This window comes from Elgaria multicarinata, chromosome 4 (assembly GCF_023053635.1).
Source record: "Elgaria multicarinata webbii isolate HBS135686 ecotype San Diego chromosome 4, rElgMul1.1.pri, whole genome shotgun sequence".
Taxonomy (NCBI): Eukaryota; Metazoa; Chordata; class Lepidosauria; order Squamata; family Anguidae; genus Elgaria; species Elgaria multicarinata.
Window position 1 is genome coordinate 1,373,185 of NC_086174.1, and position 18,239 is coordinate 1,391,423.

The following is an 18,239-nucleotide window of genomic DNA, read 5'->3' on the forward strand; positions in this document are numbered from 1 at the left end:
TGATGGGCAAATGTCTCAAATATTACTGTGTTATAGTGAGGAGGAGGAGGAGGATGCAAAGCTAAAGGAAGTGCCAAACCCTAGCAACAAAATTGTATACATACATAGGTTTAGAAGAAATGTTCTAATTCCCATCTCTGATATATATAGCTCTTGCTAGCAAACTTGGCAAAGGTTGACTGTAACGCCATTCCCATGTAAAAGTGCCTGCATGTTTTCCCCCTTGGGGATCTACAAAGGAGTGAGGAGGAGGAGGACTGACATTGCTGCTGAGGGTTCAGTGACGTCATTATTGTGGTCTGAGCTATTGTGAGGAGGATCAATTCATCTGCTGTAATGGAGCAGCGATGATCATCAATAAAAGGTGCAAGTGGGATCTGCAACCAAGTGTTGCAGTGTGAAGTGCTTCTGTTCAGTGTTTCAGCAACTAGACATGCCCTTGCTTGCCATTTTAAAGAAAAAATGCTTTGGAGTTGAAGGTAGTGTGTGGAGATAGGCAGCTTTTTTTAAAAAACACACCACTGAAATTAAACTGAATAAATATTCTTGGATGAATATTTAAAGAACGTTAGAAAGAATATCTAGGACTTCATTTTACTTTGTGTTGGATGTGCAGTCTTAGAACCCTGTTGCTTAATCTAGTGACATTTTGAAGATGACACAGCAGGACAGATGGTTCATCAAAACATTGCTTTCAATTCTTCCTGATGCTGATTCAAAGCACTAGAAGCTCAACAAATTATAGCAGATACGTTTAATTCAAATTGCACTTTGTGTAAAAGTGGCCACCCACCCGCCCGCCACCAATTCACTCGCCACAGCCATCTCCGCCAGCAGGTGGGAGAGGACAAGAAGGAGGCTGAGGGGGGGGGGCATTGGCCCCACCACCACCACCGAGGGGCCCCTGCCACAGGCACTAATTGTTGTTGTTGGTTTTTAAAAATCTGTTGTTCAGTAAATCCCAAAAATTCTTTAAGGGACACAACCAAGCCTCTCCAACATTCCAGTGAATGTGTGCCTGCTATTTGTGGAAGTATTAGTGGTGTAATATGCCACTTATAAATTAATTTAAGTGCTTAATTGCCTTACATTTGTGGAGACTGATTTTAATGGTTTCCGCTTCCACATTGTCACCAATTTGCTCGCTGATGTTTTCTTCCCCAATTGTTTTAAGGCCTTCAAGATTGCTCATTGTGTAGTTGATTAAAATCCTTTACGAACCTAACACTGGTTATTTTTTTGGATTATTCAGTACTCTTAATTATCTTCAAATGCGGGGAGCCTCTGGATTGCCCGGGCTTTCAGGCATTTGTTTGCTAAAAAGTAAGCAGCCTGGTGTAGTTGTAGACAATCAGCTGGTACTTCCTCCAGCTCCTTTCTCAGTTGATCAGTGGCTGCTTATTTACATATAAGTGAGCTATGTGATATAAGCCTTTCGCTTCTTAATTTTTGAACTGGACCCTTTTATCTTGTCTATAGAAAGACGGGTGCTGCAGGAGCAGTAGTCATGGTGGGAACACACACAGCCACGTTAGGACTGCCCTCTACTCCCACACATTTTTCATGGAATATGAGATGGCACTTAACGCTAGTTGTCTAAGCAGGTCTAGAATTTTATTGACACTGTTTTTAGCTGTCTAAATTGTTTTAAATTTTAAATTGTTTAAATTTTTAGGCTGTATTTTATTATCTTATGAATTGTTGTAAACCGCCCAGAGAACTTCAGCTGTTTAGCAGCATAGAAATGAAATAAATCTTCATCTCTTGAGAAAAGCAGAGGATGGATTTCAAGCAGACAAGCACATGGGGAAGTACGCACACACACAACACCCACCTCCCTCCACCATTCTCCCTTCTTTCTGAAGCCTCATGTAGTTGCTTTCCTTGGTGAGAAGCTGATCGGCACACATTGGTTAAGAGGTAACCTTAAAGCCAATCATGATTAAGAAAGTGACTAGTGTTGCATTTGCACCGCTCTTGAGTAGCAGCCTTGTGTGGTGCAGAGCGGTAAAGCAGCAGTTTCTGCAGCTGAAACTCCCCACGGCCTGAGTTCGAGCCCAGCGGAAGCTGGTTCTCAGGCAGCCGGCTCGGGTCGACTCAGCCTTCCATCCTTCCGAGGTCGGTCAAATGAGTACCCAGTTAGCTGGGGGAAAGGTAATAATGGCCGGGGAAGGCAACGGCAAACCATCCCGCTATAAGGCCTGCCAAGAAAACGTCAGCGGAAGCTGGCGTCCCTCCAAGAGTCAGTAATGACTCAGTGCTTGCACGAGAGGTTCCTTTCCTTTCCTTTCCCTGAGTAGCAGCATTGGCAGGCAGTGAATCACATTTTCTGAGTTTACCCAGTCAGTACATATTTGAAACGCTCGTAGTCTTCTGATTTAAGAGGGAATTGGGCTTGGTTTGCGTGGGAGCAATATGAGGCCCACATGGCAACTTGTGAGTCGCTACTTCTTAGGATTTGCAAACTGTATTGTGTTCCATTGATAAATCTTTTCCTTGCTATAAAGACGAAGGAACTCTCCCCTGTTTAAGGAAGAAAAGCTATCACATCAGGACTTGGAAATTTGAGATACTTGGAAATTTGAGATACTGCTGTGGGCACCGCCATGAAATTCCTAATCCCTGGACTGTTGCTTTGGTGTCTCCCTTTCACCTGTGAGGACCTCAGGCTGTGTCTTATTCAGCAAAAACCCTTGCCTCGTGTCTATTGGACAACGCAACACATCTTTAATGAGGGATTGTGCAATTTAGCTAATTGCTGGCAGTGCAGCACAGCTAATGCTTCTTTTAGGTATATCTTTTGGAAATGTCCAGTAGGTGCTTCTTTCTGTGGGGAGGTTATTACAAAAAAAAATGTACTGATCTACTGAAACAATTTTTAATATTCACTGATGTACATGCTCTTTTAAATTATTTACCTGCTTCATGGAGGTATGGTCAGCATGAATGGATTCTCTGACCCTTTTGACAGGTAAAAGACTACAGTTAAAACATTTGCAGAATAAACACTCATCTCCTATAATGCAATGGATTGAGGACCTTAATACACTTTCAGTATTTGAAAGGGTAGCATATAGGTGGATACGTATTTGGATATTTGGTCTATTTTTGTTGCTGCCCATGTATAACTGCTGAAAGGTCATATACATTTCATAGAAATCCGTGTGTGTGCATTTTAAAAATGAGGAAAATAAATACGTTTTGGGTGCCATGTTGGGGACCCCATGAATGTTAGCGTCAAAATAGAGGACCCAAAATATAAACTTAATTTGGTACAAAATGTTTAAATGGAATTTGAAGGGTTTCCAAGTTTTTAACATGAATTATAATGGTTCCACTCCTACTTGTGGCGATGGTTCCAGAAAGTAGCTTTGGGTGGCTAGGTCCCATCTTTTCTCAGTGCTTTTTAATATTTACAAGAAGCCCCTGGGGGTGGCGGTCATTAAGAGATTTGGGACAAGGTGTCATCAGTATGATGCTGTGCGTATTCTGAACCAGTGCCTTGTGACAGTGATGGGTTGGATGAAGGCCGATAGACTGAGGGTAAATCAACAAGATGGAGTCTCCATGGGTGGGTGATTCCCAGGTACGGGGATTATGGACTCCCTCTCTACTAGATAAGGTTTCACTCCCGGATTCATTGTTGTCATTAGAAGCCCAAATGACTTCTGTGGCTTATGAACAGCTTTGGTTTCTGTGCCAGCTTCACTGTGTCCTAGACAAGGATAGCCTGGCCTCTAAGGTTGCACAACTCCTCCTGGAAAATGTTCATTTCCCCTTGTCACTTGGTCTACACATTTATCTGTTTATGCATGAGGAGAAAATCTTTAATCTGATTTGCAGAGCAATCCTATGTAAAACTACCCAGAAGAATTGAATGGTGCTCACTCCCATTAGGGCTGTAGCCTTGGCATACTAAACTCTCCATGTATAGAGGGCCCTGGGCTGATCTGTTTCATAGTATGAAAGTTTTCTCACCTTTGGCTTCCCTCACTATTACTCATATCGTCTCCTCCTGTAATATTCAAGACCACATTTTAATTCATTAAGACTTCACAAGACCTTGTCTAATTGCTTTGCACTTTCAGTTGTTGCTGTGCTAATCCAAGTGTAATGTTGATATGTGTTCATAGTGCGAACAAAACTTGGGAAGGTTCATGACTTCAGTTTTAGTTAAAAACGAATCCCACAGACTCCTAGAGAATGTAGGAGCATGAGAGCTTATAAATTCATGTGTCAATCTTCCATGATTGCGAAAAACATTTTGGTTTTGACAGCTTAAAATAACCTACATTAATACATTCATGAACCACCCAGAGAGCTTTGGCTATTGGGTGGTATAGAAATGAAATAAATAAATAAATAAATAGGCTGCTTACGTAAGAAGGGCCATGCTGGATCAGACCAAGGGTCCATTCCATTAAGCCTTTCCTGAATGACCAGCCATGGTTCACTATACATTTTGCTTCTTTTAAAATCTATTTTAAAGTGTTTTATTCTGTTTTTATTTTATTTTATCTTGTACACTACTCCGAAATTTTGAATGGGAAGCGGTATATAAATATTGTAAATAAATAAATCTAGTCCAGCATTCTGTTCGCACATCCAGGGACACACAAGCCAGAACACGATGCACCAGCACCTTCCTACCCATGTTCCCCAGCAGCTAGTGTATACACCTTACTGCCCCTGATACTGGAGATTGCACTTAGCCATCTGGACTAGTAGCCATGGATAGCCTCCTCCTCCAGGAATTTATCCAACCCCCTTTTAAAGCCATCCAAATGGGTGGCCATCACTACACCTTGTGGTAGTGAATTCCATAGTTTAACTATGCGCTGTGTGCAGGAGTATTTTCTCTTATCTTTCCTGTACTTCCCACCAATCAGCTTCATGGGATGACCCCACTGGGTTCTAGTATTTTGAGAGAGGGAGAAAAATGTCTCCGTATCCACATTCTTCACACCACGCAGCATTTTGTCCACCTCTATCATGTCTCCCCTTAGCCTCTTTTTTTCCAAGCTAAACAATCCCAGTTCATGTAACCTTCCCTTACAGGGGAGATACAGCCCCTTAATCGTTTTAGTTGCCCTTCTTCTGGCTTGATAATATCTTTTTTTAGGTGTGGTGACCAGAACTGTACACAGTATTCTAAGTGTGGTCGCACCATAGATTTGTATAAAGCTTGTATGATACTGGCCGTTTTATTCTCAATTCCTTTTCTAACTGCCTAACCATGGAGTTTGCCTTCTTTACTGTGGCCGCACATTGGGTTGGCATTTGAATTGAGTTGTCCACCACAACCCCAAGATCTCTTTCTTGTTCGGTCACCGCCAGCTCAGATCCCATCGGGTTATAGTTGGTTGGGATTTTGTGCCCCAACGTGCGTCACTTTACACCTGCTTACCACATCTGCCATTTGGCTGTCCACTCTCCCACCTTGGGGAGTTTCTTTTGGAGCTCTTCACAATCCCTTTTTGTTTTAACCACCTTAAATAATTGGGTGTCATTGGTAAACTTGGCCACTTCACTGCTTACTCCTAATTCCAGATCATTTATTTATTTATTGCATTTGTATACCGCCCCATAGCCGAAGCTCTCTGGGCGGTTCACATTTATGAACAAGTTGAAAAGAATTGGCCCCAATACTGATCCCTGGGGGACCCCACTATTTACTTCCCTGCATTGGGAGAATTTACCATTTATTCCTACTCTCTTTCTGTTCTTTAATCAGTTACTGATCCGTAAGAGGACCTCTTCTCTTGTTCTTTGACTGTTAAGTTTGCTCAGGAAGATTAATGAGACAGGATTTACCTTTGCGGAAGCCGTCTTGATTTGTTTTCTTCTATATGCTTACTAGTTTTGTCTTTAATGATGCTTTTCAACGAATTTACCCAGAGCAGACGTTAAGCTAACTGGCCTGTAATTTCCCGGGTCCCGCCTGAATCCCTTAAAAAAAAAAAAGTGCTACATCGGCCATCATCTGGTCCTCTTGTACTGAGGCTGAGCGTAGGGACATGTTGCATATTTTGATTAGAAGATCAGCAATTTCATGTTTGAGTTCTTTGAGAACTCTAGGATTAATACCACCTGGGCCTTATGATTTATTTGCTTTCTATTTGTCAGTAAGGTTGAGAACTTCATCTTTTGTCACCACAGTTCCTCAGACTCCCTTCCTGAAAACATCAGTTCAGGCACAGGTATCTGTCCTATATCTTCTGCAGTGGACTCCTATGCGAAGAATTCATTCAGCTTCTCTGCCATTTCCCTGCCCTCCTTTAGAACACCCTTAACTCCATTGTCATCCAACGGTCCCAACTACTTCCCTAGCTGGTTTCCTGCTTCTGATATTACAAAATCTTCTGTTGATCTTAGTGGTGGATTAGGGGAAAGGTACTGTGGGAGAGTTTGAGTAAACAGAATAGACATGGTTATGACTCAGATTTATGACTCATGATTCAACATGCGGGGTGGGGCGTGCCAGAGGCCTTGGCCACAGTACTGATTGAGATCTATGTAGCAACTGAATTCCACTCCCTCTGGTGTACAGAATGTCTTACATTCTTTAAACGTGTTTTCAGTCACTTTGTGGATGCTTGAGCTGTATCTAGGGTCAGTCAGTGTATATCAGGGATAGGGCAGGTGTGGCTCTCCAGGTGTTGGATAGCAACTTCCTTCATCCCTCGTCCTTGGCTAGGGCTGGTGAGAGTTGATTTAAATCAGTGGTTCCCAAACTTTTTCAGGTCACCGCCCCCTTGGTTCCACAAACTCATGCCCAGTGCCCCCTACCCTACACTATAAAAATCATTATTCAGAATAGCGGTTTTCAACGACCCACTAAGGAAGATAATAACAATAAAATTCAAAACAGTAACAATTGAATATTTATTCAAAATCCAATTACATTTTTTTAGTTTATTCAATTAAACATAATTGGTGAACTTGATCCAGTGATATCATCTTTTCAAAGTCTGATAGTCATTTAGCAAGAATATTAGATACCACATTTAGTAACTAGGGTAGATAGAGGACCTCACTATTCTGTAAATCCTTAATTTATTTATTTATTTATTTAAGGATTTTTATACTGCCATTCAGCCAAAAAAGGCTCTCACGGCAGCTTACAAAAGTATTTCTTGACAGTCTCTGCCCACAGGCTTACAATCTAAAAGACATGACACAAAAGGAAAGGGGATTGGGAGGGAGGAGGAGGAGGGGGAAAAGGAAAGCAAATTCAGGCACTACAATCTTAATGGGATGGATGGGCTTGATGAAGTGATACCAGTTTCCCAATGTCTGGTTTAAAGTCACTTAACATGAGTCTTAAATCACCACGTTTAGTAATCTGGAGTCGATTTCTTTGCTTGGAGAGAAGTAGGCAGACCACACTAAAACCACATTCCACCAAATATGATGTTGGAAATGCAACCAGGAGCTTCTGAACAACTCTCCATAGTGCAGGATAGCGATCAGAAATTTCCTTCTGTAACCAAAACTCCTGGTACGGAAAAGACCACCTTGAGTGCCCCCCTGCCGCCTCTTAGCGCTCCCCTGCTGCCCCCTTGCCTCTTAATGCCCCCCTATGCAATCCCACCGCCCCCTTTGGGAACCACTGATTTAAATTATGCTATGCTTTCTCAAATGCAAATATGAATTAGGTGGCAGGTTGGTTTCCATTATTTGCTATTGAAATTTTTGGTAGAGGAACATTCTAATGAAAATTGTGTATAATGTCAGAGAAGCATTTTAACACAGAAGAGGATCAGGAAGGTCAGCTGGAATGAGAATTGCCCCCAAAACTGAAGTGGATCATCCTGGGGCCAACATTATTTGTTCTCTTTTCTCTCTCCCCCCATCTTGTGAAAACCCACAAAGCAACTTACAATCAATTAAAATGTCTTTGCACAGCATAACCCAAACAGCAGAACGAGAAACAATAAAATTTACCTTCCAAGGATGATACAGAACAGCATAATAAAAACACCCAGAAAGTCTCAGCTAAGTGTCAGAGAAACCAAAAGGCTGTGTGAAAGAGAACAGTCTTGTCTCATGGTGAAGGGCTGCATCTCAATTGTAGAACACATCCTTTGCATGCAGAATGTCTCATAGAATCATAGAATAGCAGAGTTGGAAGGGGCCTACAAGGCCATCAAGTCCAACCCCATCCAACCCTACAAGTCCAACCCTACAAGGCCATCGGGTCTCCGATTCAGTTCTTAGCCAGTGTGGTGTAGTGGCTAAGGTGTTGGACTGGAGTTGGGAGATCCAGGTTCTAGTCCCCATTCGGCCATGAAAAAAACACTTGGTGACTTTGGGCCAGTCACATACTCTCAGCCCGATGAACCCGATGGCTATATGCTACCTCCAGTATCAGAGGTAGTATGCCTGTGTGTGCCATTTGCTAAGGAACATGGCCAGGAGAGTGCTGTTGCTCGTGGGCTTCCTGCAGGCAGCTAGTCAGCCACAGTGGGAGCAGAATGCTGCACCAGATGGATCCTTGGCCTGATCCAGCACAGCTGTTCTTAAATTCTTACATAGTGTGTAGAAATATATTCTACGCTATCTTTTTACTCTGGTTCTTGAAACTGGCCTTTGGGAGGTTTGTTTATGTGGTTTTAGAAGTTGTAGGGCAAGAATTGTATGCTGTTAATTACCAGTATGAAGTTGTGCTGGTTTTTGAATCTGCAGCAGCAGTTTTGGAGATATTGGCTAGCGCTTTATGGAGTGTTTGTAGGCAAAGTTTCCATAACTGTACTTTTCAAAATTGTCCCCCCCCCTCCCCCGGATGTGTTATATACTTCCTTGTTGACTTTGCTTCTTGTTTCATTTCATAGGGATAGACTTCAAGATCAAAACAGTTGAATTGCAAGGAAAGAAGATAAAGCTACAGATATGGTAAGTGATCCTTTAGATTTCTTTCCATGTAAGTTGCTCCAGAAGCAGGTATGTACGTTTATGAACATTTTTGGCAGAATCAAAGGGCTCCCTATTATTTCTTTATATTTGAGTCAAAAGGAGGTGGAAATGTTCATTATTGGCTAGGTAAGTATCTGACATTGACATGGTTCACACATCTAGATGGAGGGAGTGACTTTGCACCTAAGGATAACCCATGGATTGTCAAATGGGAGTGGGAGCACTGCCTCTGGCACGCTCCTCACTTCCACTTTCAAAAAACAACCTATGATTTCCCCCATACATTGTATGTTAGCATGACATCTGAACCCAGACAATCTCGGTTGTTTATAGATTGGGTAGGGTTAACTCTGGTGAGCCACCCATAACCCAACAACAAATCGTAGGTTAACTCTGGGTTGTTTAGCCCCTAAACAGCCCAGAGCATCCAGTTTGGGAGATCACGCTAACAACCTATAAACAGGGCAATCACAGGTTATTTATCGAAGGAGGAAGTGATGAAGGCTCTGGAGGCAGTGTGCTCATTCTCACTCTCGCTCAGCAACCCATGGATTGTCTTTACATTTACACACCACCTCATCATGTTCACTGCATTTTCAGTTTGCCCATGCTTAGTTTGCCCGTGTAACTAATTTAGGAATAGTTTAGTGCTTAGCCTAACAAAATGAGTCGTGGTGTTGCGTGTTTTCTGAGTTACCTGTATGTGTGTGTGTGAGAGCATGCAATGGGAGCATGCAATGGGAAGATGATTGTAAACAGTGAGTTCAGAGGGAATTGAAATGCAGACTGTACGGTGTGGTAATTAGCTTAACAGTGTCCGTTCACAAAACAGTTGTTGGGTGATAACACATATGTGACTGCATTGGTGATTAATACATGTAGTGTGATTGCCAGGAATTGAACCTCTTGATGAATTGTAGTTCCGCCTTTTCATGCTGCAATCTGCCTTTATTCAAGAATAGTCACTGTGACAGGTCAATGTATAAGGTCACTGACAGTGGGTCCTGCAAGGGTGAAATGTTCCCCCCACCCCTCTTCTCCTGAATATTGTCATTTCTGATGTCAGGTTTGTGCCCATTTTTTCTTTTGTGTTAGAGACTGGCCCGTTTTTTCCTGTGTGGAATGCCTCAGGGCCTGGCTGATATATCAGTTAAAAGATGCCGACATTGATAACATTATTAGGACCATATAATAAAAGACGATCTCTTTATCTTTTTTGCAAACCACCCAGAGAGCTTCAGCTATGGGGCAGTATATAAATGCAATAAATAAATAAAATATAAATAAATCTTTAAAATATTAGGTCCTGTCATTGTGTTGCTGGCATAGATGTATGGGGACAAAGTTGGCATCTGGGTCTGCCCCTCTGTTAATGTGGTATGTTGCTGGTAGGTAGTTGTGTTAGGCTGGATATCTGACTGAAACTTGGCTTACAACCCAGGGCATGATAAGCAAACTGCCACCCCCCAGATTACAGCTCCTAGAATCTCCCTTGTGTTTTAGACTCATAGAATAGCAGAGTTGGAAGGGGCCTACAAGGCCATCAAGTCCAACCCCCTGCTCAATGCAGGAATCCACCCTAAAGCATCCCTGACAGGTGGTTGTCCAGCTGCCTCTTGAAGGCCACCAGGGTGGGAGAGCCCACAACCTCCCTAGGGAACTGATTCCATTGTCGTACTGCTCTAACAGTCAGGAAGTTTTTCCTGATGTCCAGCTGGAATCTGGCTTCCTTTAACTTGAGCCCGTTATTCCGTGTCCTGCACTCTGGGAGGATTGAGAAGAGATCCTGGCCCTCCTCTGTGTGACAACCTTTCAAGTCTTTGAAGAGTGCTCTCATGTCTCCCCTCAATCTTCTCTTCTCCAGGCTAAACATGCCCAGTTCTTTCAGTCTCTCCTCATAGGGCAACCTTCCTCAACCTGGGGCGGGGCTTCGTATTTTGCTGTATTTTGGATGTGGTTTTGATTATCAGTGATTGTAAGCCGCCTTGAGTGCCATTTTTGGCAGAAAGGCAGGGATCAAATCAATCAATAAACCATCCCTTAATATTTGCCATGCTGGCTTAGGCTGATGGGAGCTGTAGTCCAAGACATCTGGAGGGCAGCCCTGACCAGGGGTTGTTCTCCCCTCACCTGGGTACTGTGTGAGGGGTGTAGTTGTCCAAGAGGGGCTGTAAATCACTGATATGTTTGAAGGGTTTTAGCTGAAAAGTTTAGGTGGCAGTATAAAGGGTTTGCAAAGCTAAGTCCTGTGAATCGGGTGCAGGTTGTTAATAGACTCTGCTGAAGGGTGTTTGGTGCAGAAGCTCAAGTGTTCATCTTCAGTACTAAAGAAACCTCACGCATACATGCGTGACCAACATCTGCAGCTCTTAGCATCTACTTCCTTATAAAGAGGGCTCTTCCCATGAGTTCAAGTGGCAGGTGGGGAAGGGAGGCAGATCGCATCCCACCACCGCCCTCAGAGATGGCATCGAGGTGGGCAGGTGTCCACTCTGCTGGCCACTCTGCCACTGTGGCAAATCCTGGAACAGCCGCCCACCAATACCTCGTTCTCATTGGTAAATAACACCCCCCCCCTCTGCAGTTGCAAAATGTCAGTGCAACGTCTGATTTCACGATCCCCCCCGAATGGCACTGATATTTTCTCTTTCCACATGCACAGTATTTGAATGCACATCTTTGCTTCACCTGCTTCATTGGGGGCCTGCATCCCCTTTCTCTGCCTTCTCCCTCCCTAAGCATTCTCTCAGTCGTTTTTTGTTAGTTGACATTGAGATTTTCTGCCACCCACCCGCCACTCTTTCCTCCCTCTGCCTCATTTGTTCTGTCAGCTTAACTCCCAATTGCTCCTTGTCTCTTCTCCCATGCCGTCTTCTGGGTCTTGCCTTCCGGTCCCCTTTCTTACAATACCAGTTTGCACCCATGACTGCTGGGCTCCCATTTCCTCCTCATCCTGTTTTGTTATCTGCTAGGAAAGCTGTGTTGGCCTTCCCAGGTGAAGGTGGATGTTCTTTCACCCAAGGACGAGATCCAAAACAGCCCTTCGTGCTTAAGGGCTGTTTGGATCTCGTCCTTGGGTGAAAAGAACATTGATCTAACAATATAAGGCCCCTTGCAGCAGCTGTCTCTCAGCTATGCAGCTGAAGTGGCAGACAACGGGTGTCAGGAATCGAACACTCGCCTTGCTCCTATATGTGCTTGTGCTTGAGGTGGGGGCTTCCTGCCTTCTGCTCCCACCACCACCGCTGCCTCCCCTGGCTGGACAACGTTAGCAGAACATCCTGCAGCTGCAGACACCACAGGGCTGCCCACCCTCCTGCAAGGGGAGGTGCCTGGCAAGCCTGATCTCCTCAGCTAGTGGATTATTAAACATTGTCTTGTCAGCCTGCGGGGTCTGTGTGTGTGTGTGTGTGTGTGTGTGTATGTCAAGTACTGCTTTAAATATGCAGTGATTAAACAGTGAGCCTTGCCAGTCAGAATAGCTTGATTGATTGATTGATTGATGACAGCTCCAGATGATACTTTGACATTGTGGTTTTAAGCTTCCATATTTTATATTTTAAGCTGCACCTTGTGCTTTTAACTTTTGTGAACCGCCCAGAGAGCTCTGGCCATCTGGCGGTATAGAAATAAATGAAAGATGCATGGACAGACACTTCCGTAGGCATTTCCACCAAGTCATACTCCCAGAGATTTTGGGAAGCCCCACTGTAAAAAACCTGTTTTTCTGCTTTCTGTGTTTTGATGAAAATGACAAAGCGTTCTAAAATCGGTGACCATCAAAATCTGGGTTGAGATACTTAATTGGCTAGAGAGACCAACCCGATGGGAATGGAACTACATTGCTAAAAGGGTAACGATAAGGATTCTGATAAAATTCCGTGGTAAAAATCTAGAAAGCTTTCACAGCTAAAGAAAACAATTCCCTTCAGTGCCAGAAGGACTACTTAGCATTTCAGAACATGGCGATGCATTATAGCTATTATATGATGCTCCTGCTATTAATATAAAAGCATTAAGATTACAAAACCGCTTCCCTTCTAAAAGCATTATTCTCCAGGGCGGATACCGAACTTTCAACACATATCCAACTTAAGCCATTCACTGTGTTCCAGTATTACTGCTTTTATTTTCCCATCTTGAATATTTGTTGTGTTATTCATAAAGTTCCAATGTGCCATAGTTGTGGTGTGAACAGTTCCCCCCGTCTTAAGAGTTTCTGGGGCATGCATCTCTGTTCTTTGTTCTCTGACAGGCGTGCATCTTATTTGGTGAGTGCTGTGTGTGTACCGGATGCCAACCCCCCCCCACTTCCCCCAGCCCTAGCCAGGGTCATGGTTGAGTCCCTGTGTGTCTGCTAGGCCCCTCTATACACGTGTATTCCTGCCAATTGAGGATAATGCTCCATGCATCGGAGGAAGTGGGCTCTAGTCCGTGAAAACTTCTGCCATAATATTCTTCAAGGTGCCACAAGGTGTCTGTTGCAGCAAAAAGGAAACACACAGCTACCTCTCTGAGGAGGAAGCAGGAAGGGATATTGCGGTGAGGTTGGCGGTGTTCCTGAAGGGGACAGGTGTGTGTTGAGAAGAGAAGAGAAGATTGAGGGGAGACATGATAGCACTCTTCAAATACTTAAAAGGTTGTCACACAGAGGAGGGCCAGGATCTCTTCTCGATCCTCCCAGAGTGCAGGACACGGACTAATGGGATCAAGTTATAGGAAGCCATATTCCGGCTGGACATCAGGAAAAACTTCCTGACTGTTAGAGCAGTACGACAATGGAATGAGTTACCTAGGGAGGTGGTGGGCTCTCCCACACTGGAGGCCTTCAAGAGGCAGCTGGACAACCCTCTGTCAGGGATGCTTTAATGTGGATTCCTGCATTGAGCAGGGGGTTGGACTCGATGGCCTTGTAGGCCCCTTCCAACTCTGCTATTCTATGATTCTATGACTCTAAGAGTCAGAATCTCCTCTGTTCCTCTTGATAACTAAATTAAATGATGCTTGGGAGAGGTGGGAGGGGCACCCTCCCCATGTTGCTCTGCTGTTATTTGGGGGGATTTACAGTATCTTCCTAAGCAACTGTAGATAGAGGTAGCTACTGGAGACCCAATTAAAATGCTTGCTTACAGGATTTGAAAAATCTGCTTGCGAAGGTGAGTGTGGTGCTGTTGTCTGGCACCTGTCGACCCGTGTTTGCACATCCAGTGAGGTATCAGCAGCTGTGGTTTAGTGTAAAGTGATGCACATTGGGGCAGAAAGTCCTACCTCACATACATTGATGGAGCCTGGGCTGGTGGTGACTGTCCTGGACAGGAGGGATCGTGGGTAGCTCAATGAAAACATTGACCCAGCATGCAGTTGCTCTGAAAATGGCAAATTCCATGTTGGGAATCGTTGGGAAAGAGTTCAAAAAATCAAACGCCTCTGCGGTGTGACCACACCTGGAATGCCGCGTGAAGTTCTCGTTTCTACATCTCAAGAAGGTTTTCGTAGAGCTGGAAAAGAGAAACCAAAATGACTGGGGCTGGAGCAGCTGCACCGGCGAGGAAAAAGTTGCGATGTTTTCAGCTTTCAGTTTAGAAACATGGGTAAGGGGGACGCGATAGAGGTTTGTGAACGTGTACATGGTGTGGAGAAGACTTCATTGGATTGAGTAGAAGTTGGGAGAAGAAAGGGGAGAAACTCCTGCTGCTTTTTCATTCCTGAACTGCAATACCGTGTCTGTCGGCAGCTGCTGGGTCTTGCTCACCTGCCCAAGATGTCTATACAAAACCTCCCACCCACCGCTGTTGGGTCCTCAGGTGCGCTTGCCACTGTCTAGTGCGCCTTTCCGTCTGGAAATCATGAGCACCGGGGAGTGTTTGTGCCCTTCTCCTGAGCCTAGAAGAGGGCAGGCCTCTACTGCCTCATGCCACAGGGAGCCACGAGCACACTTAGAAAGCTGTGACAGTCGAAAGTCAAACCATGCCCCTGGACAGTCAAAAGTCAAACAGTGTCCCTGACCCCAGAATTTGGGATCACCCATGCAGATTCAGCAAAACACTGTACTTGGGATGAGGGTGCAGTAGAGAGGCAAACCCCACCCACAGCCCTTTCCCTCTGGGGCCTAGCTTCCAACAGGGAGTCTTGGGATGGGTGGGTGCTCAGTGTCCTTCCTGGCCTCTGGAATTCTTGCACTATGCAAGCCCTTTCCTTTATATTGTCCATCAGAATGACTGGCATTTGATAGGACAGGAATAAAGTCCAGATGGTAACACCATCCTATCAACCAGAACCCAGATCGTTTTGCTGGGTGATTATTATTATTATTATTTATTTATTTATATAGCACCATCAATGTACATGGTATCAATGGGTGATACTTTGTGTATTTGGGATGTCATGTTTTCTGGACATTTTCCTGAGTGTTTCTGTGTTACTTGAGTTCTGTGTCACTGGAGTAGTGAGTACTCCGCTGTACTGTACAGCTAGCCATTTTGCTTCAACTTCTACCTATCCGCAGAGAGTTGGAATAAATGGACCGTTGTTCCAGTAGAGGGATGAAAATAGTGGTTGTGGTGGGGTTTTCTTTAAACTTGTTCTTAAATTACCTGCAGTTGGGGGAAACAGTGAGGGTGGCTTTCATTTGTAGATGACACCAAATTATTTAAACAGAGGGGATGGCAAAGAGCTCCAAAAGTGTATCTCCAAACTGAGGGAATGAGCATTAAAATGGCAAATGTTGTTTGGTGTATGCAAGTGTAAAGTGATGCACATTTGGGGCAGACTCTGGTGGGGTCTGAGCTGGTGGTGACTGACCAAGAATGAACTTGGGGTTGTGGTGGGTAACCTCCTGCACAGGGTTGACCCAGCTGTGAAACTGGTGAATTTCTTGTTGGGGATAAATAGGAAAGGAATTGAAAATAAAACTGCCTAAATCGTACTCTGCTTATATGAATCTATGATGTGACCACCCTTGGAATACTGTGTACATATCTGGTCACCGTACCTCAAAAAGGATACTGTAGAGCTGGGAAAGGTGCAGAAAAGGGCCACCAAAATGACCAGGAGGCTGGAGCAATTCCAGTATGATGTAAGGTTACAGCGTTTGGGGCTTTTTAGCTTAGGAAAAAATGTGGGTATGTTGTGGAGAAAGTGGTTAAAGAGAAGGTTTTCACCCTCTCAGAACACGAGAGCCCAGTGTGGTCATAGAACGAGTACTGAATGGTAGGAGAATCAGAACCAGTAAACAGAAGTACTTCTTTACACAGCAACACATAGGTAAACTATGGAATTTGCTACCACAAGATGTGGTGGTGGTGGTGGCTGCCAGCTTGGATGGCTTTAATAGTGGGGGGAGGGATACAGATTGGAAGATACCAGTGGTTATCAGTCATGCCATCATATAGTGCCATCAGTATGCCTCTCAAGGCCACTTGCCACGACCAGGAGCATGCTATAATTGTGCTCATGTGTTGCTTGTGGGGTTCCCACAGGCATCTGGTTGGCCGCTGTGGGAAGAGAATGCTGGACTAGATAGACCTTTGGTCTGATCCAGCATCAGGGCTCTTACGTTCTTATGAGTACTCAATTAGTAATGAAGGTTGCTTCTACAAAAGAGAGATCAAGGGTAGTAGAATTGAAGTAGAGTGTCCGTGTTTAAGCCTCATTCTGGGCATTTAATATCCGTCCTGCCTAGCAGTACTTTCAGCTGAAGCTTTTAGACTGTTGGATTTTTTTTATGTTCTTAATGGTTTTAATTTTTGTGAACCGCCCAGAAAGCTTCGGCTATTGGGCGGTATAAAAATGTAATAAATAAATAAATAAATCAGCTTTGCTAAACGGTTGAATGTTTTTCTGCTTTCCTTCCTAGGGACACGGCAGGGCAGGAGCGGTTTCACACCATCACCACCTCCTACTACAGAGGTGCCATGGGAATCATGCTAGTGTATGACATCACCAATGCCAAAAGCTTTGAAAACATCAGCAAATGGCTCAGAAACATTGATGAGGTGAGCAATGATGGTTAGGGGAAATGTTTGGGCTACGCTGTGGCAAAAGGCGACTCTTTGGAACTGAGCAAGACGTGTCTGCCTCAGCAGAAACTGCTGCTGCGTATAAAGTAATTTCTGTTTTGGGCTTGGACCTCTTTGTTCCCACAATCATGACATCAGGAGCTTCTGCATCTAAAATACCATGAAGGACTGCCTGTCCAGCCCCTACTTTCAGGTGTCCACAGAAGATGGGTCTGCAAGCTTTGAAGTGGCTGGTTGGCCACTGTGTAGTCTAGTGCTGGGCTAGATGGACCTTTGGTCTGATCCAGCATCAGGGCTCTTCTGATGTTCTTATGAAACAGCCTGTTGCATTGTGAGAGCGCCTCTCCTTATATACGCCTGCCCGAGACCTCAGATCTGTTGGAGGAGCCCTTCTCCACATCCCACCCATGCAACATACACGCTATGATGGGACAAGGGAGAGGGCCTTCTCTGCTGTGGCACCCTGACTGTGGAATGCCCTCCCGTTGGAGGCTCGATTGGTGCCAACATTGATTTCATTTCGTGCCAAGTAGAAACATGGCTTTTTTACAAAGCCTTTGATGGTTGAACTCACTGGCACATTGTTTCAACTGCTTTAACTGCTTTTATTGCTTTTAAATTACATATTGTTTTAATTTGGATCATGGTTTAATGTGTTTTTAACTGTGTATATTTATTGTTTTATACTGTAAGTTTTTATCTGTACGCCGCTCTGAGATCTTAATGATATAGGGCAGGATATAAATGATTTAAATAAATAAATAATAATAAATTGTTAAACTGCCTTCATTTGGTTAAATACTAGATAAGTTCTTAATCTGTTTCTGTTTTACCTAGACTGACTGGGCTTGTTGTTTTTTTTAGTAAAGAGGGCCTTGTAACCTCTTTTTCCCCATGCCTTAATTAACCATGGCCCCCTGTGTCCCTCCCCTCAGTCTTGTTCATGCTAAGCCCAGGAATTTGTTCTTAATTGTCCTTCCCTCCTCTTTATAAAAGCATTATAGCCACAAGATGTGTCTATTATAGAGACAGGAAATAGACTTCTGGGCTACTGGTTGCCATTGGAACAACTGATAATTCTAGGACTTTGAAAGTATTCTAGGAAAAACTTTCCCACTCCATGTGCTAACAGAATCAGGCACAAATTGCCTTCTTTTGCCTTAAAATAAGAGATTTTCTCTACCTAATTTCAAAAGTTTGATTCTGCATTCATCTAAACACTGGATTGCTCAAATTGACCTGGATGACTCGCTCTCAAAAGCAAGTTGGTACAGTCCTGTGCGGAAGCATAAAGGTGTTGTTCTT

The 18,239-nt window shown here is 44.0% G+C and overlaps 2 protein-coding genes across 2 annotated transcripts in view; both read left to right on the top strand.

The window, feature by feature from the left end:
• Positions 1 to 18,239, top strand: part of RAB10 (RAB10, member RAS oncogene family) — a 196,742-nt gene that overhangs the window by 175,719 nt on the left and 2,784 nt on the right. The window contains exons 3-4 of the mRNA XM_063123709.1: positions 8,835 to 8,895; positions 16,772 to 16,910. Coding sequence (XP_062979779.1) covers positions 8,835 to 8,895; positions 16,772 to 16,910 — 200 coding nt within the window. The remainder of the gene's footprint in view (positions 1 to 8,834; positions 8,896 to 16,771; positions 16,911 to 18,239) is intronic.
• The window catches only part of CLU (clusterin), a 445,162-nt gene that overhangs the window by 49,512 nt on the left and 377,411 nt on the right, over positions 1 to 18,239 (top strand). The window lies entirely within an intron of this gene.